This window comes from Bubalus kerabau, chromosome 10 (genome assembly GCF_029407905.1).
Source record: "Bubalus kerabau isolate K-KA32 ecotype Philippines breed swamp buffalo chromosome 10, PCC_UOA_SB_1v2, whole genome shotgun sequence".
NCBI classification, from domain to species: domain Eukaryota; kingdom Metazoa; phylum Chordata; class Mammalia; order Artiodactyla; family Bovidae; genus Bubalus; species Bubalus kerabau.
In genome coordinates, this window is record NC_073633.1 from 67,000,994 (window position 1) to 67,027,567 (window position 26,574).

At 40.9% G+C, this 26,574-nt stretch overlaps 1 protein-coding gene, 1 long non-coding RNA gene and 1 other non-coding gene across 11 annotated transcripts in view; 2 read left to right on the plus strand and 1 right to left on the minus strand.

The window, feature by feature from the left end:
• Positions 1-1,230: 1,230 nt before the first annotated feature.
• Positions 1,231-12,827, minus strand: DUT (deoxyuridine triphosphatase). 3 transcript variants are annotated; one of them, XM_055538040.1, is made up of 7 exons: positions 12,679-12,827; positions 11,563-11,701; positions 9,390-9,481; positions 7,725-7,769; positions 2,514-2,588; positions 2,268-2,338; positions 1,231-1,355 (listed from the first exon to the last, which is right to left on the minus strand). In XM_055538040.1, the coding sequence occupies exons 1-7, from the start codon at positions 12,755-12,757 to the stop codon at positions 1,299-1,301; spliced, it is 558 nt and encodes a 185-aa protein (XP_055394015.1). In that variant the 5' UTR covers positions 12,758-12,827; the 3' UTR covers positions 1,231-1,298. The 3 variants fall into 3 exon arrangements, with proteins under 3 accessions (XP_055394015.1, XP_055394016.1, XP_055394014.1); XM_055538041.1 differs by having other exon boundaries at positions 12,656-12,781; XM_055538039.1 differs by lacking the exon at positions 12,679-12,827 and adding an exon at positions 12,229-12,437.
• Positions 12,085-26,574, plus strand: part of LOC129621506 (uncharacterized) — a 93,537-nt gene continuing 79,047 nt past the window's right edge. For 4 of the 7 annotated variants that reach the window (XR_008699406.1, XR_008699405.1, XR_008699409.1 and 1 more), the window contains exons 1-4: positions 12,085-13,120; positions 24,438-24,564; positions 25,061-25,168; positions 26,423-26,544. This is a non-coding gene — a long non-coding RNA (uncharacterized LOC129621506). The remainder of the gene's footprint in view (positions 13,121-24,437; positions 24,565-25,060; positions 25,169-26,422; positions 26,545-26,574) is intronic. The other 3 variants (XR_008699408.1, XR_008699403.1, XR_008699407.1) reach the window with 2 other exon arrangements.
• Positions 16,081-16,212, plus strand: LOC129622169 (small nucleolar RNA SNORA72). The gene has a single exon (XR_008699847.1). It is a non-coding gene; the product is annotated as a small nucleolar RNA SNORA72 (small nucleolar RNA).

The following is a 26,574-nucleotide window of genomic DNA, read 5'->3' on the forward strand; positions in this document are numbered from 1 at the left end:
CATTGCAGAGTATAACATGGCCTAGGGAAACACTGGAAGGACAGAAAAAAACAAACTCTAACCCATGCTTCCAAAACTGGGCAGCCACGAGTTGCCAGCTCCAGAGCATTCCGTCTGTATGACCCCCACCTACAAAATGACGGCTCCTGAGCCTCACACTAGGGCATCTGATTGACAAAGCCTAGCTGACACCCAAAGTCCTGGTGCAGAGGGGTTTGGGAAATGCAGTAATGGAAAGCACAGCAAAAACTGCAATAGATGATGTTAAACCAACTCATATGGCTGAGACATACTTACTCAGATACTTGGATAAACCCAGTGGTCTAGGCATACCTCCTTACATCTATTTATCTGTACTAAATTGTGTATTTTCTTGGACAGCCTATTACTGATACTTCAGTGAGGCAAATTCACATTACTACAATTTACTTATGTGCTTAGTCGCTTAGTCGTGTCCAACTCTGTGACCCCATAGACTGTAGCCTGCCATGCTCCTCTGCCCATGGAATTCTCCAGGCAAGAATACTGGAGGGGCTTGCCATGCCCTACTCCAGGGGATCTTCCCAACCCAGGGATCGAACCCAGGTCTCCAGCATTGCAGGCAGATTCTTTACCGTCTGAGCCACCAGGGAAACCCGAACAGAATGAAATTCAGAGCAATAAACCAAATGGATATTCCCAACTCACACTTCCTTTCACAAATACACCTGTACCCAGTTAACCTGGGGTCTACCAAAAAGGAAGATTTTAAAAAAAGAAAAACAGGGAAAACTTAAAAAAATAAACCAAGGATTCTCTTCTTCCCAACTTCACAAATAATCTTAAGTTTAGAAAAACATTTTTTATATCACTGAAGAGAAGGGAAGAATTAGCAATAACTTCTTTTTATTGTTAATTCAATTTATGTAGTAATTTATATCTGTGAGAATTCAAATTTATTGAATGAAATGCATTGCTTATGATATTCAAAGCATTTTAAAAATAAGTTACTGAAGGGGTAGTATATAACGAATTAAATAATACAGATTTGGGGATAATTGATGTGCATTTAATTTAAAAAAGAAACTGCATGAGTTCACAAACAGATTTATATAACCACTAAACGCAGAAAAACACAAGGAAGTAGGTTTCTAACAGGATCCCAACAGAGGTACCCTTTCCTTAAGCATAAGAAAACCAAATACTTTTAGAAGCTGAAGTGTTAAGTTTACAGAAATGCAAAACACCAAAACACTTTAAGCAAAGTCTTTATTTTCAAGAAAAAAGTACATTCTCATTTCCTGTTCTTGGCATAAGTTTTAATTACTTCCAGTGGAACCAAAGCCTCCTGAACCCCTTTCAGTGTCATCTAAAACCTGAAAAGACATAAAGATAGTGAGCCGTATAGTTAATTTTAGATCCTCTTTCAGGTCTCTCCAGCTCCCAATTTGTAAAAGTTTTATTCTTGCTACATCATTCCTTCAAAAAGGAGATTATAGAAAATTAAAATTTTTTAAATGTTCCATAAAATACTGAATAATACCAAAAAAGCTAAGGGAATAGTAGAATTTCACAGTCTATTTAAATGGTTTATTATTCAAAGTAATGCTATATAATAGCCATGGAAAACATTTTAAGAAGTTCTACAACTAAGATTTTAATTTTGCTTAAAATAGGACTAGTCAAATATTCTACTACAGATGGTCTCCAACTTAGAATTGTTTGACTTATGATTTTTTAACTTGATGATGGTGTGAAAGTGATATGCATTTGGTAAAAACTGTGCTTCAAATAATGAATTTTGACCTTTCCCTGGGCCAGTGATATGCGACGTGATCCTCTCGTGATGCGGGGCAATGGCAGCGAGCTGCAGCTGCCAGTCAGCCATGCCATCACAGGGCGAAATGCTGACACAGTTTCTGTGCTCATACAACCATCCTATTTTTCACTTTCAGTACAGTGTTCAATAAATTACACGAGATATTCAACACTTTATTATAAAACAGGCTTTGCATTAGATGACTCTGTCCAACTAGGTTAATAAGTGTTCTGAGCATATTTAAGGCAGGCCAGACTAAGCTATGATGTTCAGTAGGTTAGGTGTGTGAAGTGTATTTTCGACTTAAGATACTTTCAATTTACAATGGCTGTATCAGGATGTAATCGCATTGTTAAGTTGAGAAAGATCTGTATTTAGTTACCAATAGCATATTAGATCCTCAAATTTTTATTTTTCCTTCACTGAAGATGTTATCATGTATTCCCTACTCAGCTTTTATGATACTTACTTGAACTTCCTCTATTTCTGGGTAAAATATCCGTTCACAAATGAGCTGTGCAATTCGATCACCCTTTTTGACTTCAAAGGAAAAAAACAAAACAATTTATTACTGATACTTTATTGATGCATTCTCTGTATCCTGCCTTACACAGTACAATGAGAATCAGAGGAGTCAGTATGTGCTATTTAGACATATTTAATACATAACTCAGAAAACTCATTACATTGATGTGATTAGATATATTTAACATACCTTCAAACTTCTCTTTGCCAAAATTAAACAGGACAACACCAACATTTCCTCTATAATCTTCATCTATGACACCAGCTGGAGAAAAGAAAAATGATCTTAGCTTAGTGTATGGTACTTAAGGGTATATAATTACCTCAAAATCATTCCTATGTAGCTCTGAAAATTTTATCCTTACAATGAATATGTGAATCTCGCTCTGCTACTATGTAAAGCCTCAAAGCTAAGAAATGATATTACTAAAATGCAAATGTACTTAGTCGCTCAGTCGTGTCTTACTCGGCGACCCCATGGACTATAGCCTGCCAGGCTCCTCTGTCCATGGGGATTCTCCAGGCAAGAATACTACAGTGGGTTGACATGTCCTCCTCCAGGGGATCTTCCCAACCCAGGGATTGAACCGAGGTCTCCTGCATTGCAGGTAGATTCCTTACCAAATGAGCCACCAGGGAAGCCCAAAATTCAAATAAGAATTTTGAAAGTGGTCCTAATTTTCCAACCTGTCATCCTTACAAATGGTGACCATTACCTACTCTAAATTGGGAGTAGGTGCTTAGCGTCTCAGCCAAGTCATCCTTAACTACTCTCTCCCAGTCCTGCTGTCTATCTGCTGCATACCTGCCAAAAGGACTAGGAGAAAATTACGATTTCGGTTTTAAAGGCTTTTCCTGGTAGCAGCTTCCCACTAATATCCAGACTGAAATATGATTGAGTCATAAATAAAAATGTCAAAAAGCCAGAAGATCTGTGGTAGAATAAGTCAATGCTGACACTGTTAAGCAGCAGTCTAGCAAATATCAGAACATTCCATTTTTATAATGAAAATGGAGCTGAACTGTTCACTTCACATTCTTCTTCTCCTTTCCATTTGAGCTACCATCCTTTCTTAAGAGCATGATGTCTTAGAAGACATTAGCACATAAGCTTAATAATGAGTATACTTTTATACACAACTGTGTAATTAGAACCTGTTTGAGATTATAAACACAAAAGCAGCAAATTTTTGCAGGAGAGGATCTTGAGCCAGGGCCCTGCCACAGCCCAGAGAAGTACATCTACCCAACTTGCTAGCATTTATCTTTGGGCCAAGAATCCAAAACCTTCCCATAAACACAAGCACAGATAATGTAGGTGCACCAGGTCTTCTCATTTCCTTTTTAAAAATTAAGACAAAATTCACAAGTCAACACTTTTTTAGTGTATTCGGCACTGTGAAAACATGACCACAATCAATTTTTGAACATTTTCATTACCCCAAAAAGAAACCCCCTAGCTATTAGCAGTCACTTTCCTATCCCTATCTTTCCCCTCAGTGCCTATTTCCTTTTATACATGTTAATTCTTTTCCTTCAGTTTGTAAAATGCTAGATAGGATTCATGTGAATCTAATTAAATGCAGCTCCATGTCATATCTTACATCTTATTAATACCCCACTTCTCTGAGGGAACAAAAAAACTCTTATCAAAGAAAAAAAAAAAAGAATCAGGAATTTAGTTCAATGGGTACTAATGCTGGTTGGCTAGACTCAGTTATTTGAAGGTCAATTAAAAAAAAGTTGGTTTTATTTGTTTCTTTTTTAGAACAAGAGTAAGCATTCACTTTCAATTTTCTCATATAGGGGAAAAAAAGGCAAAATTTAAAAAAAAAGTTCCACCACAGGGAAATATATGCAGAAAAGCTAACATTTTAGATTTTTCCAGTGGATTACTATAGAAGTTTATATGAACCCCTGTACTTTATGAATGAATTAGTAGGGCTAAGTGAAACTGAACTTAAAATACTTCTTACAAGGTTCCTGACATAAGACTTAAGAGTTTGAATTAAAGATAAAACACTTTTTTAAACAGTGATAACAGTGAGTATAAAAGTGGCTGAAAGTGGTTCATATCATGTCTAGACTGAAGGAAACAGTCTATTCTTTTCTGGTTCTACATCAATAAAACTTTGACCAACTCAAAGAATACTGAAGCCTGGCCTCTTCCCCCCACCTCCGCTGCCAGTTGATCATTAACTTAGTCCTTGATATTTACTCAAAGAATGGATATAAAGATAGGACCAGCTGTTTTCTATATTATCTAGATGCAGAAAGTTTCAGCTGCAGGAATGGCTCAGATCAGAGTTAAGGAAGGAACCCCTCAGCAGCAGGTCATTCCCTGCCTCCCATGCTGGAACAAATGACCACAGGAAGCTATGCATCTCCAAGTGGGAGTGCTCAGGCTAGCACTCATTCACCTAGGGTGCCTTAGATAAAGACCATGTGTGCTGACTTCTGAACTCACTCCTTTACTAAAAAATTTTAGAGTACCCAAACAGTACAAATACATATAAAGTAAAACCTAATAATGCTTCCCAACTCTCCCCCTCAGGCAGCCACATATTTTACACATTTTTTTCCACCTAAAATAGTATAGCTATCCTTTGAGTAACATATCTGAATCTTAGTCATTCTTTTAGATCCAAGATATGGAAATACAGCACCATGATTCCTATGTAGCTATTCTCTTACATAATCATCAGACATTCAGGTCGTTTTTACATTTTTCCTATAATAACCAAAACAGTCCTTTACATATGTCCTTGTGTATTACTGTATTGTATTCTCATCAAATAGTTTAAAAAAAAACAAACAAAAAAAAACACTTTCCTGGGCTGAAAGGTGTGTATATTTAAAATTTTAATGGGTATTGCTAGAAAACTTTGCAAAGAAGGTATAGCAATTCAAATTTCTATCCATGATATTTAAGAATGCCCACTTCCAAGCTCTCTTACAATACCAAATTGAAGCAATGTTTTTAATTCTGGCCAATATGATGAGTAAAAGATGGTATTTCGTGGATTTATTTACATTTCCCTGATGACTAGTGAGGCTGGGCTTTTTTACTTCAATATGTTTGTTCCATATTTGCATGTCCTCTTCTATATCTTACAATCAGTTTTTTTCCCCCTTATCTGTTTGGATATTTAACTCTTCTTCATATGACTTGCAAGTATTTATTTGTTTACTTTATGGTATCTTCTACAATACCAAAACACACTCTTTTTTGTAAAGGCCTTGCTATACATTTGTAAAGGAGTCCTATCACACATATGCTTGGATGTCTTGAATTCCTCAAAGCCAGGTGATCTACCTAGATTGAAAGAAATTAAGTCCTTTCAAGTCAACTAGAATGTATGACAGAAAAAATGGTTCTTAATTACTCCTTTTTTAAAAGCATGAATGCCAACAGTATTAAAAAAATCTAATAGTTCCAAGTTCATTTATTACTTGTTATTCAAAGGCAAACTGACCGTCAAAGAAAATACAAGACATTCCTTTCGTACATGAGGGACATAAACATCAAGGGTATTTCTCTTCATGAGAAAGCAGAAAGTATTTTGAAGTTATCACTGGAAAAATCATGCATTGGAACTGGCAGAGTGATTAACTGACTTCAGGCAAAAGTTTTACTGTGTCAAGACTCTGGCATGTCATTTGTTGGAAACCTTCTTTACTGAAAACTATCCACACCTACCAGATGTGAATTCTGAACAGAATCCTGCATACTCAACTTTTCCCTTTGACCCTTATTTACAGCCTGGGATTTCTAACAATATCCCTCTTCTGAAATAAAAACTGTGGCCAACTATGATAAATGTGTGCCTAGGAGACATTTTTAAGATACTCTGCATCCAAGAACACACCACAATGTGACTGTGTGAATAATACCACAGGAACCACCAGGCAAACTAACTTTCCATTGCTTTTACATGAATTTTTTTCAGAGGATTGTTTTAAATAGAGCAAAAGTTAGTAACAAAGTCAGAAAAAGTTTCCATGTTAAAAAAAAAAAAATCATAGAGGACAGAAAATATGTACCAAGCAGTGTTAGTGCTTTAGATACATTATAATTCAATCCTCCCATCTTTCAGGGCAAGCACACTAATTTTCATTTTACAGATAAGGAAACTGAAGCTCAGAAAAGTTAAGCAGTAACTAGCTAGTTAGTGACAAAGTTAGAGCCCAAATCCAGTTGTTGTTCCAAAGCCCATGTTCCTTTCATAACCCTTTGAAATTTATTTTAAAATACCATCTTTTATATCCTTAAGTTATTGTCTTAAGTGACCATACTGCTGCTGCTGCTGCTAAGTCACTTCAGTAGTGTCCAAATCTGTGCGACCCTGTAGATGGTAGCCCACCAGGCACCCCTGTCCCTGGCATTCTCCAGGCAAGAACACTGGAGTGGGTTGCCATTTCCTTCTCCAATGCATCAAAGTGAACTCACTCAGTTGTGTCCGACTCTTAGCGACCCCATGGGCTGCAGCCCACCAGGCTCCTCCGTCCATGGGATTTTCCAGGCAAGAGTACTGCGGTGCCATTGCCTTCTCCGAGTGACCATACTAGACCTTGTAAAAATATTCTTGAAAGTCAAGCATAAATTAGCCCAGGGAATTCTCAACCCCAGAGGGCTGTCCATCTCTGTTGAGTTATATTCAGCTCCTCTTCAGTCTCTAAGAGCTATTTCTGGGCTCCTGTTTTACCCCACAGCACCACCTAGTGATAGCATGGGGAGATGGCCCAGGGACAGGCCTCCGCCAGAGGGAACAGGAAGTTAATACAGGGCAGAGCTAGGTTGGTAGACGGACAGGGCAGGGTGATCCATGGCATTTAACTGCAGTGGAAAGAACAAGGGGATTGGAATCATATGGATGGATTTCAGTTTCTAAAGAGGCAACTTGGGGCCATTTCTGAGTCAGTTTCCTAGTCTATTAAAAAGCAGCTTCATAAAAAAGGCAGGAGGTGGAGAATTTAACACACTCACTCATCTGAGGGCTAAGAGGCCCTGTGAGAGAAGCACTAACGACAATTGCTTAAATAGTGATATAAAAGCATTTCCTTTCCTTGTAATAACAAACTTCCTTCTGTGAACAGTCATTTTTGGACTAAATGCAGATTATCACTAAACCAAGGCAAAATCCTATCTGTCAGATAGTGTCTAGCTTGTGAGTGAAATGACAACATTTCACATAATGGTCATTAAAAAAGTAGACATACTTAAATAGCATTCAAAACCGAATCATAATCATCTTTTACTTAGGGACAGAAATTTCTAAAAGGCAAGGTACAACAAAAACCATTTTCTTTTCTTGATAAAAATAAAATCTGTCATTTGATTACTGCAAAAACAAAGTAAACACTTGTAAATATTTACAGAATAAAAATGTAAATATATTACCTCCTACATCTATGAAGTGTTTTGCTGCCAAGCCAGAACGAGGAGCTATAAAACAAACAAACAAAAATAAATTGACTATCTTAAGAAGGGCAATACTGAATAAAACTGACACAATCTAAGCATGCCACTCTCATCCCTATAACATCTGTATCTTAACCTTAGCAGACAGTTCTGAATTAAAAATGTATTTATCACATTGTACGATCAAAGCAGAAAAGTTTAGAAAAATGTTGACAAGGTTTAATTCAAAACCAACTTAAACCACTCCAGCATGTCTTTAGGCAACTGAGGATAAGTGTTGAAGCTGTGGTCTGCAGGAAAGAAATGGAAAGTGAACAAGTGGTGAAAACCGTGGACAATGCTGTCCAGACGTTTGATCACAAAGGGAGGATGGTAGCTGGAAGGGACATGGGGCAAAGGAAGGGACTTTTATTTTAAGATAAGAGATTTAAGATTGCCGTATGGATAAGAAGGGGAGGGGCATAAACCCAACCAGATTAGCAGAGGTTAACCTTGAACTTGGTACTCCTACTCATAATTCAGATGCCAAAAGACAAATCTGAATGAAACAAATGAACCAGAGTAAGAAGCTAAGGTTATACCTTAACTCTTGCTGACTTGAGCAACAGGCCTACCATTAATTATCCTAATTTCTAGTATTTTATTCCAGAATAACTTAAATCAGGCACTTTGTCGGTAAATGCTACCCCTTCCTGGCTTCACTGTTATTTCACCCCCACCTCCTGATCCACCCACCCACCCCCCAATACACTAAAAATGCCATCAGTGCAGCCAAAAAGAGCTCAAATGAGAGAGAGCTCATTTCAGTTTTCTTTTAAAGGGTCAAGTATCAGCAGTTCTCCGACTCCGGCTAACAAGATTCCCCTGGGATCACAGCTCCATTTGCTCCTTTATGTTTACTCTTAAGTCAGTCAGCAAGTAATTAGACTCTTGAAAAGAAGTTTTAAACTCTTTCTACAGTGACAACTGACTCGCTGCAGGAAAAAAAAATCAAACCTGCATTTTTTGGTTTGATTTTTGGTTGGCTTGCCCTGCATTTTATCCTCTCTCCTCCCACGATGAGGCCTTTTCCTCTAGTGCACTGAAGAGCATCCCTTACCTAGCACACCTCATGGGAGGAAACCCAAGGGGGAAAGGCTAAGGGCCTGATATCCTCAGGGGTTAGAAACTTTACTTATATTGGTGATATAAGATGCCATGTGCCATTATCTTAACCCTGCATCTTTATTCTTATAAAACAAATAAACATCTTCACAAAGAAATCTGACTTCATATGCCATCTGATCCCTGAAGGGAGAAGTGGTTACCACTGGAAAAACCACCAGTTAAACATCACCTATATTTTCAGTTTTTCTCACAGTGAACAGTTGTGAGAACAACCTCCTAGGCTAACGTGAGTGTCCTAAAACCTTAAGTAAGGAATCTGGGGGAGAGAAAAAAGCAAAGAGAGGCAAATGTAGCGACATAAAGGAAAGTTTTCAAGTGATTGCAACTGCCATCGCAGCTGGCATGTCTTTATTTTAGGACACAGTCCAAGCAATATCCCTTCCCTCATTTATACACCCCAAATTTTAAACTAAGAAGAAAGAACTGATCACAAGGGAAGAGCATGACAAATAGTTATCTGTGTCTCAAGTCACTTACCCACTCTTCCATAGCACCCAGAAGGAAGGGCTATCTGAATGTCAGTTTTCACAAGCACTTTCTCCATCGGTGGTACTGTGTAATCATAGGCACTAGGAAAATAGTGAAAGACAACTGGTATTTACATATAGTAATTCTCTAAGCATTCTTTGGTAAAAGAGGTGACAACCTGTAAACGTATTTTCCTTTGAACAAAATTGTGTTGGCAAACTGAGATAATTTTTTAGCAGGAGGGGGCTGAAAGGTAGACTTTAGAAGGTATATGATTCACTAACATGGTACAAAAAAAGATAAAGAACGAAGAAAGAAAGGCAGATAATAGCAAATAATAGCTAATATTTATTAAGCCATTACTCTGTCCCAGGTACAGTTCTAACTGCTTTGTACAACTCACTTTATTCTCACCACAATCCTCTAAGCATTAGGGAAAATGTACAGAAGGAAGGGAGAAAAATGGGTGGAGAGCAACATGAATGGGGGGAGGGCTACGTTCAGCTGTGCTGCATCTGTTCTGCACTTGCTAGTTGATCAGGCTTACCAAGCGGTGGCTGTGAACCTCACTTGAACTTCACTGGCTGAGGGAGAGAAGTGACCACTGTGAACAGGTCCTAGAGATGGACATTACTGAGGAGCTGATCCTCTAAGGTCCACCCACCTAATGCTGCTACTCTGCTGCTACTGTAGCCCTCTCTTTGCTAAAAATTTAAGAGATTTTACAATAAGCAGAACTGGAAGTTACTTTGGAGCCCTTAAGTAAGACTAGTAAAATGCTGCTGTCTTTACTTCTTTCATTGGAATTTCCTCTCTTGAAACAGTTAAAACGCTATTTTATTGAAGAGATGAATTATGTCCACGTCAATACAGAAAAGTCTTCTGTGTTTAATAGGAGGATGCTTATAAAGTACCCTAAATTAAGGTCTCTTCTGAGACTCACAACAGTGCCCAGCTGTGGTGTAGTCAATCTACATCACTATTTTTATTCATGAAATAAGGGACTGAATTGTACCTCATTCAGCTGCATCAGTCTTACCTCACTTTTTCCTTCCTTTCTCCCACTATCATCATATACTCCTTTCTCCTCTTTTCCTGTACTTACAACTTATACCAGTGGTTCTCACATTAGAATTACCTGGGATGCTTTAAAATAAATCCTAAGGCTTGGGAGTTAGTCATGTAACAAACACCTTCTCCCCTCCAGTATCACTTTTCACCTACCTTAATGGTTTGAAGAAGTGGGGACAGTACTCAAGGGGGTTAAAAAACAAACAAACAAACAAACAGTGAATTCAGGGTCAAAAATTCTATTATGTTCAAGCCCTTGGACAATCAAGTCATCTCTTCACAAACTCCCACATCTGAAAAAGTAACACTCATCTACTTCAGGATTGCTATACTAAATAAAATAGCACATGGGACAGCTTTTAGGATAGGTAAAAAATGCTGTACAAAAGAGGTGGTAGTATTAACTAACATTCCTGCTTTTCATATTCAGACTTCTGGCAAGTCCTTGGGGGGAACTTAACTTACTAACCCTTAAAGCAGAAGCAACTTTCATTAATCTTTCCTGGGTATTTTATTACCTAACAACCTCGGCTCCCAGCATTGCTTTTTCTTTGTACTGACCACAGTACCACTCTCAGGCCACTACTTGAAGGCCAAAGTCAGCCTTCTTCATCTCTACCTTCCACTTGGAAAGGACGCAAAAAATGTTGCAAAATAAAATAACACCTGGGCGGTCGTTTATTGCTATTTACTATTCCACACATCTGCCCAAATCCGTACTGAATTTATGCTAAAGAGGAAAGCTAAAATTTTCAACGTTAGAAAAAGACAGGACTTCCGTGGTGGTCTAGTGGTTAAGACTCCAGTCTTCCACTGCATAGGGTGCAGGTGTCATCCCGGGCTAGTGAAACAGGATCTCACGAGCCACGTTGTGGGCCCCCACTCCCCCAAAAGGCAAAAACCCTATATAATGCAAAATGCGTTTGTTTCTGCACTTTTCAATGACTGTTTCAAATTGTAGCCGCAAGCGGGCATGTAAGCTAACCTGAGAGCTCTATCACTCGGAAATTGGGACGTCTCTGCGAGAAGTCGGGACGATGGGACAGAAGGCGAGCCTCCTGGCCCGGGCCGGCCTTCCTCCGGGGCGCAGGCGGACAGAGTGCCCACTCACCTGTACAGGTCGTAGCCCGCGGCGCGCGCGGACCCCTTGGTGGGGGCTGTGGCGTGCTCCGAGAGCCGGGCAAAGCGGAGACGCATATCGCCAGTCTCCGTGGCCCGGGCCCGCTTGCTGGGGGAGACGACCTGTGCCTCTTGAGAGCAGGGCATGGCAGTGTAAAACGTGGACACAAGAGGGAGCAGGGGGAACAAGAGAGAGAGGGCGAGCGCGGATGAGCTCTAAACTTCCCGCCAACCCCGTCCCGCCCCCGTTCCCGTCCCCTCCCCCCTGGACCAACCCACAGTCAGTGCTGAGAAGGGAGATAGGACTCAAATTTGGGGCTGGAAATCTTTCTCAGAAGACAGATTTGGGAACGGAAAATACGGAGCCTCTTAAAGCTTTGTATATTCAGTGCCTAGATCCAAAACCAGTGGCAGCTTCTATGGCCTTTCCCTCATCCCCAAATAGAAAATCACTCCCCTTCCCTATGAGGGGATTCGAATGGATTGGCTCCCGCGCCTCTAAGGCCGCGCGCCCTCCCACTTGCCCCTCCGCCTGAAGTCCGACTACTTCCTCTGGTCCAACCTCCCGCTCGGTGCCGGGCTCGGGGGCCGCGGGCCGGGCTCCCTGCCTCCCCCCGCCTTGGAAAGCGTATGCTTCCAGCCTGGGCCCCGACATTACTGGAGCCGCAGCCACGTCGGCTCAGATTGCGGCCGCTGGAGAGCAGCCGGAGCGCCGGGAGCAGCACGGATCCCCGCGGGGTGGGGTCCAGGGGCGGGCCTGGCCGGGAGAGCCCCGCGGCCTCCGCCCCGGGCCGTGCGCGGCGCGCGCTGTTAAACACCGAGCGGAGCAAAGACGGAATGAAGTGGTGGCCGAGCACTGGGCGAGGGCAGAGGGAAGTCATCTGCCCGAGTTTGGGCGCAGCTTGGCGCCGCTCGTGCAGGCGCGCGCCAGCCCAATGACCTCGGAAGCAGTAACTGCCGCCGTCTGACGAGGGGCGCATGGAGGCGGCGCCTCGACAGCCCTCTGGCTGGCGGCAGGCCCTCCCGGGAAGCTGCGCGCTCGAAGTCTCGAATCTCGCGGCCGCCTGCGGCCGCCTTTAACTCACCCTCTCCCTCTCTCGACTCGCACCTTTCATCTGGCGCCGGCTTTCCGAGGTCCGGCCCCTGCGCTCGGCCGGTTTACCTGGGGCGGCGCCGTCCGCCGCCATGACTCGCCAGGTTCCAGTCTCACGGCACTGCACTCTCCCCACCCCCTGCAAAAGGAACGGAACCGCATCACGATGCCCCTGACGACCACAGCGCTCGGTGCTGCGCCCTAGGCGATGGGCAAGGCAGCGAGTTCAGTTTCCTTTCAACACAGTGCAGGATGGGATTGTTGTTTATTTTCAGAGGGGCTGGGGATACCAGAGTCTTGAGGATAGCACGGGGACATCTCAGTTGAAATCTTAGCACTCTTGGATGACCCAACGGGAGCACAGAAGAGAACAACGGTGGCTGTGACTCTGATTCGAACAAAGGTCCTGGGCCACGCTGGTGTAATTTACAGTGGGGATGAGTAAATAACTTTTCAGGTAATTGTAAATTGATTTTTCTAGGGTTCAGGTATCTTCACTTATGTCTGGAACTGACGGTAAAGTCTCAAATTTGTAATGCATTTTGTCAAAAGAAATACAAACCTGTAGGGCAGTTAGGAAAATGACAGAAATGTTAGGGTATTGTTGAGGAAGTTTTCAGACTTCATTACTTTGCCTTTCTTTACAACCCCCACCTTTTCAGTCTCTTACTGGCTCTTCCTCTTAAATGTTGGAATTCCTCTGGAAGGGATTATGGGTTATGCTCTATATAGTCTTCTCCCATGGCTTCAAATATCTATACTCTGAGGACTTACCAAATTTATATCTATAGCAACGTGATCTAGGACTTCTTCAACAGTCTCTAGAGCCATCATATGGCTCACTTCTGTTGCTCAGGGCCACAGTTTCTAGACCCACCAGCCTTTCCTGCCTGCAAGTCTGTACACATCTTTCCTTGATTAATGCCGTTTTAAGTCTCACTCATCTGAGAAAGACCCACCCTGATAAACAACTAAAGTAGTTACCCTTTTTTCCCTTCACCACCATTCTAGCACACTTTTTTTTTTCTTCCTAGTCACACAACTTCTTGCTACAGGCAGTGTCTCTTCTGTGTATTTATTTTCTCATTCATTGTCTATTTGCTGTAGTGGACATAAGCTGCATAAGGGCAGGGACCAAATGTGTCTTCATTCACCGTTGTATTCCTGGGGCCTTGTTTAGTGCCTGGCTCAAAGTGTTGCTTGAGAACTATTTGATATATGAATGAATGAATGAGTGATAAGAGCTCTCATTCATTAAATGAACGAATGAATGAGTGATAAGAGAGCTCATTTATTATATGAATAAATGATAGATCTCAGGTTCCATCCAGACCCTGCATATGATCACTTACCAAAGTTTTAAATGATTTTTCTATTTTTTCCATTCTTTTAATTTTTAATCAAAAGGTTTTTTTCTCCATATAATGCTTTTTCAAACCTACAATGAACAACATCAATCCCTTCCCAGTCCTTCCATGAAGACCCTCTCTCAGCTCTCACTCCTCAGGGGCAATACTTTCAACTATTTTTTTGACTTTTTCTATTGGAATTTACCTCCCTACCTGTTCCCAAATTATACGTTGCTATTTAAATGGCATAGAAATTACCTTGTGGATTAGAATAGTTGAGGATTAAGTCTTTTAACCTCCTCTCCACTGCTTTCTGTTCATAGTTTTGTAATGATCTTCTGTATAAGTCAGCAGTTAGTATTTACATTATCATGACTAGTAAATATTGACTGTGGGGACAATATATGATTATTTCTTTTTTTTACATCTGTCACCCTCAAGTTAATAATTGCCTTGTTTTTCTATCTTTTTATTGGTGATGGTGTTTTTGCTTCACCCACTGCTTGTTTATTCCAAATGTTCCAGAGGATTCTATACCTCAAACATCTATCACTTCAAATGAAACACTGAGATGTAAATCTCCAATCAGTTCCAATTTTCCTTCCCTCACTCTATTTTCTTGCTCTGATCTGCACAAATGATCTAGTCCTGCTGAATAGCTGACATCCTGGGACTTCACTTTGTGCCTGCCTTATTTATATTGGAGTCCTGGTCTTATGGATCTAGTATTTTCTTAGTTTACTTCCTCATTTTGCTGAAATACTTTCTCTAGTAATTTTCTAAGTTTGCATTAAAGGTAGTTTGAGTCTGCATATTCTAAAATATAGTAACTGTAATGTTTCCCTTTACCCAGGCCCACACAAAAATCTCACTTCATTCATGGAACTTCCTTAGAGCCAGTAATAAACTCTGCCTTATCTTTTATAACACTTACCGTATCATTCATTAGCCATATACTCCCATTGTGCAATTATCTCAAGTACATGCATTTTATCTTTCACATTAGTTAGAGTCATAAACTTTTATGACTCCTTCAAAGCACCTACTTCAGTGTTTTACACAAAAATGATTTGTTTGGCACCTTGTAATACCTAGGACCAAGGAAGTATTCAGCTATTTCTTCTGTTAATGTGGAGACTGAAAGTTTTATTAATGTCACTTTCCATCTGAGTTTATTTTAGATTGAAAAGAGAAAAGGGCATAATCCAACTGAAAAAGAGTAACGGGTTAGGGATCTGAACCACCAAGCATTTGAAGAATATTCCTTATGACAACTGAAAAATAATTTTATATAAAATTATATACACCTTAAATTCAGGATACTACAGTAAAAAAGAACTAGATATATTCTAGCCATAGTTTATTTCATGCCATATGTTTATCAGAATATAATTATCTTATCAGTCATGGTGATAATTTACTTAAGTCTTGTGCCAATGTGAACCTACTGAGGATGCAAGTCTGTACTCTATAAGCAAAGTTGTCCTTTCTATCTTGGCTATCTTAGAGATTTTTCACTTTTTAATAAGGACATACCTGATGATTACTTTATATTTCAGGTATATTCTAAGTGTTTTATAAATATTAACTTATTTAATCGCAACAGCCAGAGAAAACAAGTGCTGTTACTATACCCATTTTATGGCTGGGGAAATCAAAGCACAGAGAGGTCAAATAATTTGCCTAAGACCACATAGCTCACACCCAGAAAAAGACAGAGTTAGGATTCAACTTCAGGTAGTCTGACTTCAGCCACTCTCTAGGTTTAGGTATGCCTAATGAGACTATGAAACTCTTCTTAATACTGAGCCTGGCTGTGTTCTCCAGGTCTGGGAAAGATGTGTGTAAAAAATTAACCAGGCGTTCTTAGTGTCACAGTTGATTGTGCCCACCTTATTGAAACATTTCTTCACCAAGCCACACTCTGGTTTTCTTCCCATCTCGCCTACTGTCTTCTCAATCTCCTTTTTGTAGCCTCTTCTCTTCAACCTTTTCTCTTGCTCAAGATAAAAAGCCTTATAGAGTCTTCTTCCTCCCTCTTTCAGATCTTTCCTTATCCAAAAATAGTCTACGAATATTCTTGCTGTTCTGATTTCCTAATAGTCGAGGCAGGCTAAACATTCACTATATTAAGACCATGCATGTGTCCCCAGATCTACTTCTTTTCCTAAGTCCGGTTTTATAAATGCTGGTGATAAACCAAGTCTGATTTATATGATGCATCTTGTGTGTGAAATGTCTGTGACTCTAGGTATCTGATCAATCTTGAGAAATGGTAGCACAGCTAGTGTGACAATGTTTGAAGATAACCATTGCTAGTTTGATGATTGCCAGTTGCCATTAAATGAATTGTAAAATTTAAAAAAAATAAATAAAAATAGTCTTCTAAGCACTACCTAATGCTTTACCCTATTTGATTTTTCTTCATAGCACAATACTATATGAAATTATGTACATACTTATTTCACATGTATGTTTCTTGTACTAGCATGTAAGTTCCACAATGGGTTTCAGATCAGATCAGATCAGTCGCTCAGCCGTGTCCGACTCTTTGCGACCCCATGAATCGCAGCATGCCAGGCCTCCCTGTCCATCACCAACTCCCGGAGTTCACTCAGACTCACGTCCATCGAGTCAGTGATGCCATCCAGCCATCTCATCCTCTGTCGTCCCCTTCTCCTCTTGCCCCCAATCCCTCCCAGCATCAGAGTCTTTTCCAATGAGTCAACTCTTCGCATGAGGTGGCCAAAGTACTGGAGTTTCAGCTTTAGCATCATTCCTTCCAAAGAAATCCCAGGGCTGATCTCCTTCAGAATGGACTGGTTGGATCTCCTTGCAGTCCAAGGGACTCTCAAGAGTCTTCTCCAACACCACACTTCAAAAGCATCAATTCTTCGGCACTCAGCTTTCTTCACAGTCCAACTCTCACATCCATACATGACCACAGGGAAAACCATAGCCTTGTTTAAATTTATCTTAATTTGGGTTCCTTTAAAATACTCTGTTTTCTTTTTACCTCTTCTTGCCTTCTTTTAAATTTTATTATTAATTTTGTTTAAATTAATTTATTTAATTATTTCAGTTTTACTCTCTGATTCTGCTGTTTTAGATAAATTAAAACATGCATGCTTAATCCATCATTTTTGAAGATCTAAAACAAAATTATTATCTTTCTCCTGGATAGCATAGGGAACTTAGAATGCTTTAACTCTGTTAAATTTTTTTTTTAGCATACATCCTATTATTGTCTAGTATTTTAAATGCATCTTTTCTTGAAATCTAATAAGCATTACTATTACTACTTTTTACAGTCATTTAAAAAAATGTTTGTCCATACTTTCATTGCTTTCTTTGCTTTTCTTTCTGCATCTCAAACATCCTCTCAAATCTTAGTCTCAGATTACCATCCTTTTGCTCAAACTTTCCATGTAGGTGAACTTTCTCAGTTTGGGTTAATTTAAACAAAACTCTTGAACTCTTCTTCAGGGGTAGTGCATTCTTTGACAGTTATTCAGGAATGGAAAAGGTGAGAATATTAATGTGAAAGTATCATAATGCCCCATAACTGCACAATTCTATAGCTGAATTTAGAACATCTGATTGTGGACCAAAATAGCTCATTTATCATGCCACACTTCACCTTGGCTAGAAATATGTGCAAGCCAAAAAATAACAGAAGCCATACTTTGGGTTATGGTACCAAAATTTACAACTTCCCCTTTATTTCAAGCCCAGAGTTTTTTTCATTTAGGACAAGAACCAGTTAGCCTGAAGATGGTGAGTTGTAGCCTATCTTTTGTAAAAGGGGAATTGGAATAAAGGAGATGGAAAAGAACCAGTATACAGGCAGATCAGTTTCAGTAAAAAGTATATGTGGCTCAGTGGTAAAGACTCCGCCTGCAATGCAGTAGACACCAGTTTGATCCCTAGTTCAGGAAGACCCACTGGAGAAGGAAATGGCAATCTACTCCAATATTTTTGCCTGAAAAATTCCATGGACAGAGGAGCCTAGCAGGCTACAGTCCAAGGAGTTGCAAAAAAGTCGGACATGACTTAACAACTAAACAACAACATATGTATAACTATCTAGAAATTCATTCTTTTAAAATTGTTTGGTCCCTAATGCCGTCAAGAGGACTCCTGGAATGTCTTTTGTTCCCCTGGGAGTATCTATTTGAAAACACTAAACTACCATATAGCTTATGAAACCCACAAGGCTATTCCTACAAGGCCCTTGGGAAGAATGCAAAGATCAGAAAAATATATGTAGCCTTTCAATTTCATAAAACCAGCACATGGATCTTAAGAATGCAAGTAGCTCAGAAGATTGACACTAAGGTGAGTGACTGTTAAGAAACAATAAGGAACTAGCCAATAGTCAACAAAAGCATTTATTGCTACAAAACTACTTTGGACTGACTCACAAATTACTTCCACAAAAGTTCAAGGGAATCAGAATAGTTAACATACAAACTCAGAGCTATGCACTGAGTTCTCACTGTACACTGAGTACACGATGTTAATTAACATAATCATGAAAAGCTGGCTCTGAATTATGCCATTGTGTGTAGGAGTACCAGAAGGTGAAATTTCTGTGATTACAGCTCAGAGAAGGACTATTGTTATTTCATTTTAAAGCATCATCAACTTTTCAAGAAGCAAATAAAACCAATGGCTTAAGAGCAGGGTACACGTGAGAATCGGTTAAAAAGCTTGGTCAAATGCACTTGTCCAAATCCCACCGCACACTGACTAAGAATCTCCAGGGTGATTCTTGTTGCCCACACTTAGTTAGGCACCACTGCTTTAGGGAATTTATTTCTAGAAAATCTGTTGCAGTCAAGACTTGCTGGAAAGAATTTCTTCACATTTAGCCAATATTACAAATTTTACCAAACCCACTGTACTCTAGATCATTTTAATAGAGATTCCATTACCTTATATATAGAGGCAGGTCCTAGGTCTTTGTTCTTAATGATAAATTTGTAGTATAATTTTACTAAGAAAATTTGCAGACCAGGCATCATTCAGAATATCTGCTGTTTCTTGGTTAAGCCATATAGAGGCCATTAAAGCTGGTCACAAAAGGTGCCCCACCAACACTAATAGGACTAAAAGGCTGAAACTTACTGGAGAATGTAAAATGAAAGTTTAACCAACAAGAAACTTGATATATTTGACAATTTTGATTGCAAGATCAGGCAAAGAAATAAGGGTTAGAGGAGGGTGGATTATATGGACTAAACTGGACAGTTGTCCAAGAAATAAGTCAGCTCTAGACTTGCACTGTCTCTCTTGACTCACATGATCTCTTTCAAATCATGTCTCCCTCTTTCATCTTTGAAGAGCACCTGATTGCACTGGGAAATTAGCTATACAATATATTGTCATGTAACTATCCCTGCTCACTAGCCCCTGGTTCAGAAATTAGTTGTATTGTCCATTCTGGCTGGAGCAGCAGAACCGGTTTCATCCCAGCAAACTGACCGGTTTTATCATCAGGGCAGTGTAAGTGGTCAACACTGCAAGACTTTATAAACCAACCAGTATATTGCTGTTGTTCAGCATGTTTGGTGATGAAGCCCTGGGAAAATTCTGCTGACCAGTCTCTCCAAGGAATCTTTTCGGGTCATTTTCAGCAGTATTCACTAACCTTCCACTTTGAACTCTGGCAGGTCCAGAAAGGGCACTTCAGACCTTCTGATATTTATAGGAGCTTAGTTTGAAAACTAAGCTTACTCCTTGGAAGAAAAATTATGACCAACCTAGACAGCGTATTGAAAAGCAGAGACATTACTTTGCCAGCAAAGATCAGTCTAGTCAAGGCTATGGTGTTCCCAGTAGTCATATATGGATGTGAGATTTGGACTATAAAGAAAGCTGAGCGCTGAAGAATTGATGCTTTTGAACTGTGGTGTTGGAGAAGACTTGAGAGTCCCTTGGACTGCAAGGAGATCCAACCAGTCCGTCCTAAAGGAAATCAGTCCTGAATGTTCATTGGAAGGACTGATGCTGAAGCTGAAACTCCAGTACTTTGGCCACCTGATGCAAAGAACTGACTCATTTGAAAAGACCCTGATACTAGGAAAGATTGAAGGCAGGAAGAGAAGGGGATGACAGAGGATGAGATGGTTGGATGGTATCACCGACTCAATGGACATGAGTTTGAGTAAACTCCAGGAGTTGGTGATGGACAGGGAGGCCTGGCATGCTGCAGTCCATGGGTCGCAAAGAGTCAGACACGACTGAGCAACTGAACTGAACTGAGTTTGAAAACATTGCCATTTGTAGACCCTTGAACAATAGAGTGATAGTTGACAAGAGTCTGGGGAGTAAGAATTACTATGATGACCTAGATATTTGAGAGGCTGGAGAAACTGAAAATTTTCTATTGTGTTAATCCAAGCTTGAGGTGAAGAAGACTGTATAAGTTTTTACATTGCTGCTGTAACAAATAACCACAGCAAATTACCTCAGTGGCTTAAACAATACAAATTTATTATCTTCAGTTCTTTAGTTTGGAAGTCTTGCATGGGCCTTACAAGGTAAAATCAAGGTGTTGGCAAGGTTGCAATCCTTTTTTGAAGAGGGAACCCATTTCCTTGCCTTTTCCAGCGTCCAGAAGCTGAGCACATTCCCTGCCTGTGACCTCCACCCTCCATCTTTAAAAACAGTAGCAGCGGGTTACTCCTCATGCTGCTATATCTCTAGTTCTCTGATCGTAGTTGGGAAAGTTTCTCCACTTTCAAGGACTCGTTTGGTTAGACTGGACCCACCCAGATAATCTGGGATAATTCCTCTATCTCAGAGTTAGTAATCTTAATGACATCTGCCAAATCCCTTTTACCATATAAGGTAATACACACATTTTCCAGGGGTCAAAGTGTAGATGTCATTAGGGGCCATTACTATGTTTATCATAAACACCTAGAATGGATATTTTAGACAATCAATAGGACTTCCTGTTCAGCTGGATTGATGGCCCAAAGCGTTGATTTGGTAGGCTTCCTGGGTGGTGCCGTGGTAAAAGAATCCGCCTGCCAGTGCAAGAGACACAAGAGACGTGGGTTTGATCCCTGGGTCAGGAAGATCTCTTGGAGCAGAAAATGGGCAACCCACTCCATATATTATTGCCTGGAAAACTCCATGGACAGAGGAGCCTGGCGAACCATAGTCCATGGGGTCACAAACAGTTGGATATGAATGAGCACAGTAGCAGCACAGTCAATTTGTTATGGAAATAGGGTGGAAGATGTAGGAGAAGATCAAGTGTTAGTTGTTCGGGTAACTTCACCCCTGTTCGACCAGTCTAAGACATATGAAAGTCTGTCTGCCTGCTGCCTTTAAGGGAACCACCTGGTTGTTGTGAAAGCATGGGTGTCTTGTGGAAGCTTCCAGATCTGAGATCAATAAGCCTTACGAAAGCAGACCTTTCCCCCCACAAATGTTCCCAGGAATAGGATTAATATCTCACCTTCTCTGAGAGCACTGATGCCTCTCCCATTGGTACCCAGTTGCCAGAAAGCATCTGCCTCTCTTTTCTCCTCTTCCCTCACACGGGCCTGGTCTTGGTCAGGCTTACTCCCTGGATGGAGAAATGGAAGGGCGCAGGGTATGGAGAATGACTGCAGATGCAGAAATCGATGCTGGGGCCACACTGGAATTGGTCTGGGAGTGGAGGACCCACGGGGTACTTGATCTGGGTGGAGGTGAATGCTGTGGCCATCATTCTGAGTAGAATGTGAGCACCACAGTCTTTCTATAACACTGAGGGTGGATCCAGGAAAAAGGATGCCTAGTTAAGACACCACCTCAGACAGTTCTGATCTCTTTATTTCTCAGTCTCGTTGGTTGCACCTGATTTCCTCCATGACATTAAACAACTGCTGTATGATTTTTCTGTTGGTAGCACACAATTTTTCCAAATTAAAAAAAAAAAAAGACAGGAACAAAAAGGTTATGCTTTTCATCTGTGTCTGTGTAAACAAACCCAGTAATTACCATAACTCAAATTGCTGCTGAAACTCTCCATGTTTTAATGTGCACACGGTTGCTCTTGCTACTAAATCTCTGCATATATCCTGGGAAGTTAATCCTGAATTAGGAAACAGAAAAACTGATTAAAATAAAACTGGGCCAAGTCCATGATTTTTATATTCATAAGATTCAAAATTTCTGTGAGGAAATGTGCAATGCAAATTGAATTATCTTCCAGAGTAATAATAAAAAAAAGAAACCAAGACAATGGTAAAATATGGGCATCCATGCAGAGAGATGTATGAACTAGGCTTGCTGTGGTTTGGCTGATTGTAATTTAATATTCTATCCCTCTGAAACAACCTGTTCTAACCTGGCTGCAGAAACTCAGTTCTCTTCAATATGAAGTGAATATTACCTAGTTTTGATGTGGCAATATTTCCTCAAATTCTACACTTTTATCAAAAGAGGTTTTTCACTGAACATTGTTAGTACTCACAAGTGTTCTAATCGCTGTCTTTCCTGATTGCCTTTAGGATAAAAGAGCAGTTGTACATGTTCAAAGAAAAGACAGAAGGGTGAAAGTTCACTGTTTTTGTGCCTATTGGCATTGGGTAGGTGAAACTGAGTATTAAGGAAATAATGTAGAAAATTCAGGTCTCCACATTTTCTTTTAATCTTTAATCATTGAGTCAGATCCAACTCTTTTTGAGTCTCCATAGACTGCAGCCTGCCAGGCTCATCTGTCCATGGAATTTTCCAGGCAAAAATACTAGAGTGGGTTGCCATTTCCTCCTCCAGGGGATCTTCCTGACCTAGGGATCGAGCCCATGTCTCCTGCATTGGCAGGTGGGTTCTTTACCACTAAGCCACCAGGGAAGCCCTGTCTTTTAATGAATTGGGCTAATTTTCAGGTCTCTACTACATATCTTTCTTTATTCCCTCTGTATCCAGTCTTATCCCTCTCTGTCCTGCTTTCTGCCTGGGGAGGCTGACCTGTAGGGACTTCATCAATGAGCTCTCTTGCTCTCCGCAGCTTGCATTTGGGTTTGGCAATAGAGAAACCCAGCAGGAGGTCAGAGGTAGAGGGGAGGGTAACATCAGAGCTCCTCTGGGTGGCTGTGTCACTCCACTGAAGACGGCTGCTCTTGTTATGGCTGCCCTTCTCCAGGCTCTGGAAACTGTTTTCTCTCCCTTTCCCTTCAGGCCTAGCACTGTTATAAGCTCCAAGATACTGTACTCCCCTGTGTGGTTTTGGTTTCCCATATCTTGTGAAACCTTTATAAATACCCCTTTGGTAAACACTCCTCAAATTTTTCCAACTTGACTGAACTCTGTTTCATATTTCAACCCTTACAGAGACAGAATCTGATTCACCTAACGCTGTATCTAAATTCTTCTCACATCCTGGGGTCCACCAACATCTCCTACCAGAACTGCTAAGTAATCTTGCTGCGTCTACTTTTAATGCTCAAAATCTAAAAGCTTCTCATCACAAATAAAATCCAAATTCCCCACCATGACCCAGGGCCCTTTATATTCAGGCTCTTTAAAAAAAATATATGTATTTATTTACTTTTGGCTGTGCTGGGCCTTCATTGCTGTGCAGACTTTTCTCTAGTTGCAGAGATCAGGGGCTAGTCTCTAGTTGTGGTACACAGGTTTCTCATCGTGGTGACTTCTGTTTTGCAGTGCGTGGGCTCTAGGGCACATGGTCTTCAGTAGCTGTGGCTGCTGGGCTCTGGAGTACAGGCTCAGTAGCTGTGGGGCATGAAATTTGTTGCTCCATGGCATGTGGGATCTTCCTGAACCAGGGATCAAAAACGTGTGTCTCCCGCATGGGCAGGCAGATTCTTTACTGCTGAGGCACCAGGGAAGCCCTAATCAGACTCTTAACATTCAGCTTCAACTCGAGTCACATTCATCTCATAGGCTCTGCTGCTGCTGCTGCTGCTGCGTCGCTTCATTCTCTTTTGTCTAAGGACCTTTGTCTATGTTGGTCACTCTGCCAGGGGTGTTCTGCTTCCTGCTCTTCTTATGGTTAGCACTGTCAAAGACAAAAGAATGAATCAGTGAGGAGGTGGATTTTATTCAGGCTGTTGCAATAGGGGAAACCCTCAGATCTGAAGATTGGAGTATGCATTAATTTTGTTGTCGTTCCTCTAACAGACCATTGCAAAACTGATGGCTTTAAAGAATAGAAAGCTATTCTATTATAGTTCTGCAGGCCAGAAATCTGAACTGAATCTTAGCGTGGCTAAAATCAAGATATTGGCAGGACTGTGCTGCCTATGGAAGGTCCTTGTGAGACTGATCCCTTCCTTTTTCCCACATCTAGAGCTGAGTTCCTTGTCTCATGGTTCCTTCCTCTGTCTTCAAAACCGGTGATGTAGTATTTTTTCTCTGACTCTGTTTCTATCATATGGCTGCCTTCTCTTTTATCTACAGTTGTCTCCTTCTGCAACCCTCCTACAAGGATACTTGTGATTCTACTTAGGGTCCAACCAGATAATCTGGATCACTGTCTCACTCAACCACATTAACAACATCTGCAAAAGCCCTTTTTCCGTGAAAGGTAAGATATACATAGATTTCAAGGATTAGGACATGAATACCTTGGAGGGCTCTTATTTAGCCTACTGCGCCATGTCTCAGGAGGGGGATTGTACTAGATTTTATAGGGAGGAGCAGACAAGTTACAGGTGGAGTCATTTATAGTTGGGATTGTTTTTTTTTTTTTCAATCAAAGGAAGCTTCAGTGAAACAGAAAATGTTTAGCTGGTTTCAGGGGAACAAACAATTCTAATCTTGGCTAATTATTCATGAGACAAGAAAGTTAGAGATCTCTGACTGTGTCAACAAATAGGGAATGGTCTGGGTTTGGCCTTGTCGCCAAAAATGGGAGCCACTTACAAATCTTATGGGAGTCATGAGAAAGAGTGGACAGCAAGCCTTATCTAAGCTTTGTGGGGAGTGATGGCTCATTACAGCTAGTCATTTTCTAGAACACAAAAGGATGGGGAAACTGGAGAAGAAAACATTGAGGTTTCTTAATCATCATTGTTTTCTAGGATCCGAGGGGGTCACATAAAAGTTCAGCTCTGTTATCATCTGTCATCACTGTTATCATCATCCTTAAATCTATTTTCATAGATGCCCTCCCTCCCTAAATACCCTGTGTAAGTATTGCCCTTTCTGTTATTCTCTGTCATGCTTTTCTCCTTATTTCCTTTACAGTATTTTTCATAATCCATAATTATTTTGTATGCTTGTTTGCTTGTCTCTCTATACCATAAACTTTTTGAGACCAGAGAAGATGGTTATTTTAAGAGCTTAGAACAGTGTGTCTGCATATCTTTAGAGCCTGGCACATTTTGGTTGAATTGACCAAAGAAGCAATACCAGATGGCCAGCAAACTCACTGGTAGTGAAATAAATGAGGATAAAAATAATGGTGAGATAAACAAGGAGAGACATTCTAGGCAGCAGGACCCACATATTCAGAGACACACAGCGGAGGGTGTGGAATGTGGTACATGGCTGGCATGGGATAGGGCTGAGGCTGGTGGGCTTAGCTCCACTGTGAGTCAAAAATCAGACCTCCAAGGAGGTGGTGGGGGAGTACTTCCTATTCCCCTCAGTGCCTGCATCCATTCATCCTTCCAACAAATCTTTCTGAATGTATTCAATTTGGTAAGCACTGGTCTAGACTTTGGGGACAGAGCAGAGAACAGACCAGACAAAAACTAGTCTGACAGTAAATAGAAGAAGCAATTAAAATAAATTGTGCTGAATGTTAAAGAGGATAGCACAGCACGAGAGTGAGATGTGGAATGTAGGCTTGCAGTTTAGAGAAAGTGCCCAAGGAAGGCCTCAGTGAGAATATGCTATCTGCCAGATATAGGATTCCCCAGTGACTCAGTGGTAAAGAACCCGCCTGCCATTGCTGGAGATGCAGGAGATGTGGGTTCAATCCCTGCATTGGGAAGATCCCCTGGAAGAGGAAATGGCACTCATTCCAGTATTCTTCCTGGGATAATCCCATGGACAGAGGAGCCTGGTAGGTTACAGCACATGGGGTTGCAAAGAGTTGGACATGACTGAGCACGCACACAGGTGTGGGACTGAGGGTGGAGGCCATTTAATCAACCTTGAAGGAAGTGGCATTTGGGAGAAAGGCATTCTAGGCAGAGATCACAGCAAGCACTCAGGTCCTGAGGTGCAAACTCACCTGTAAGAAGGCTGGTGTGGTCTAAACAGAGTGATGGGAGGATAGACATTGTAGAAGATGAGGTTACAGAGGCAGGGACTGAGGGTTGCAGTTGTAGGGCCTTAGAAGCTTTTGTGAGGACAGTGGCTTTTCCAGTGAGTGAAATGGGAAACCATTGGAATATTTTGGTAAGAGGAGTGACATGCCCTATTTCATTGAACAGGATTGCCTGGGCTGCTATTTTGATAAGAGACAGAAGAGGATCAAGGCCTGAGGCAGGAAGACTGTGCAGGAGGCTACTCCGTGATCCAGGAAGACCCTTCAGGAGGCTACTCCGTGATCCAGGTAAGAGATGATAGCAGCACAGAGCAGGAG

What these genes read in the sequence shown, in the direction of transcription:
- DUT (XM_055538040.1), bottom strand. Translation starts at nt 12,757, where the DNA reads ATGGCGGCGGACGGCGCCGCCCCAGGTAAACCGGCCGAGCGCAGGGGC. An exon ending in AAGCCGGCGCCAGATGAAAG is followed by an intron (nt 11,702 to 12,678) that starts GTGCGAGTCGAG and finishes CCTGCTCTCAAG; the next exon opens with AGGCACAGGTCGTCTCCCCC. An exon ending in TGGGTGCTATGGAAGAGTGG is followed by an intron (nt 7,770 to 9,389) that starts GTAAGTGACTTG and finishes TTTGTTTTATAG; the next exon opens with CTCCTCGTTCTGGCTTGGCA.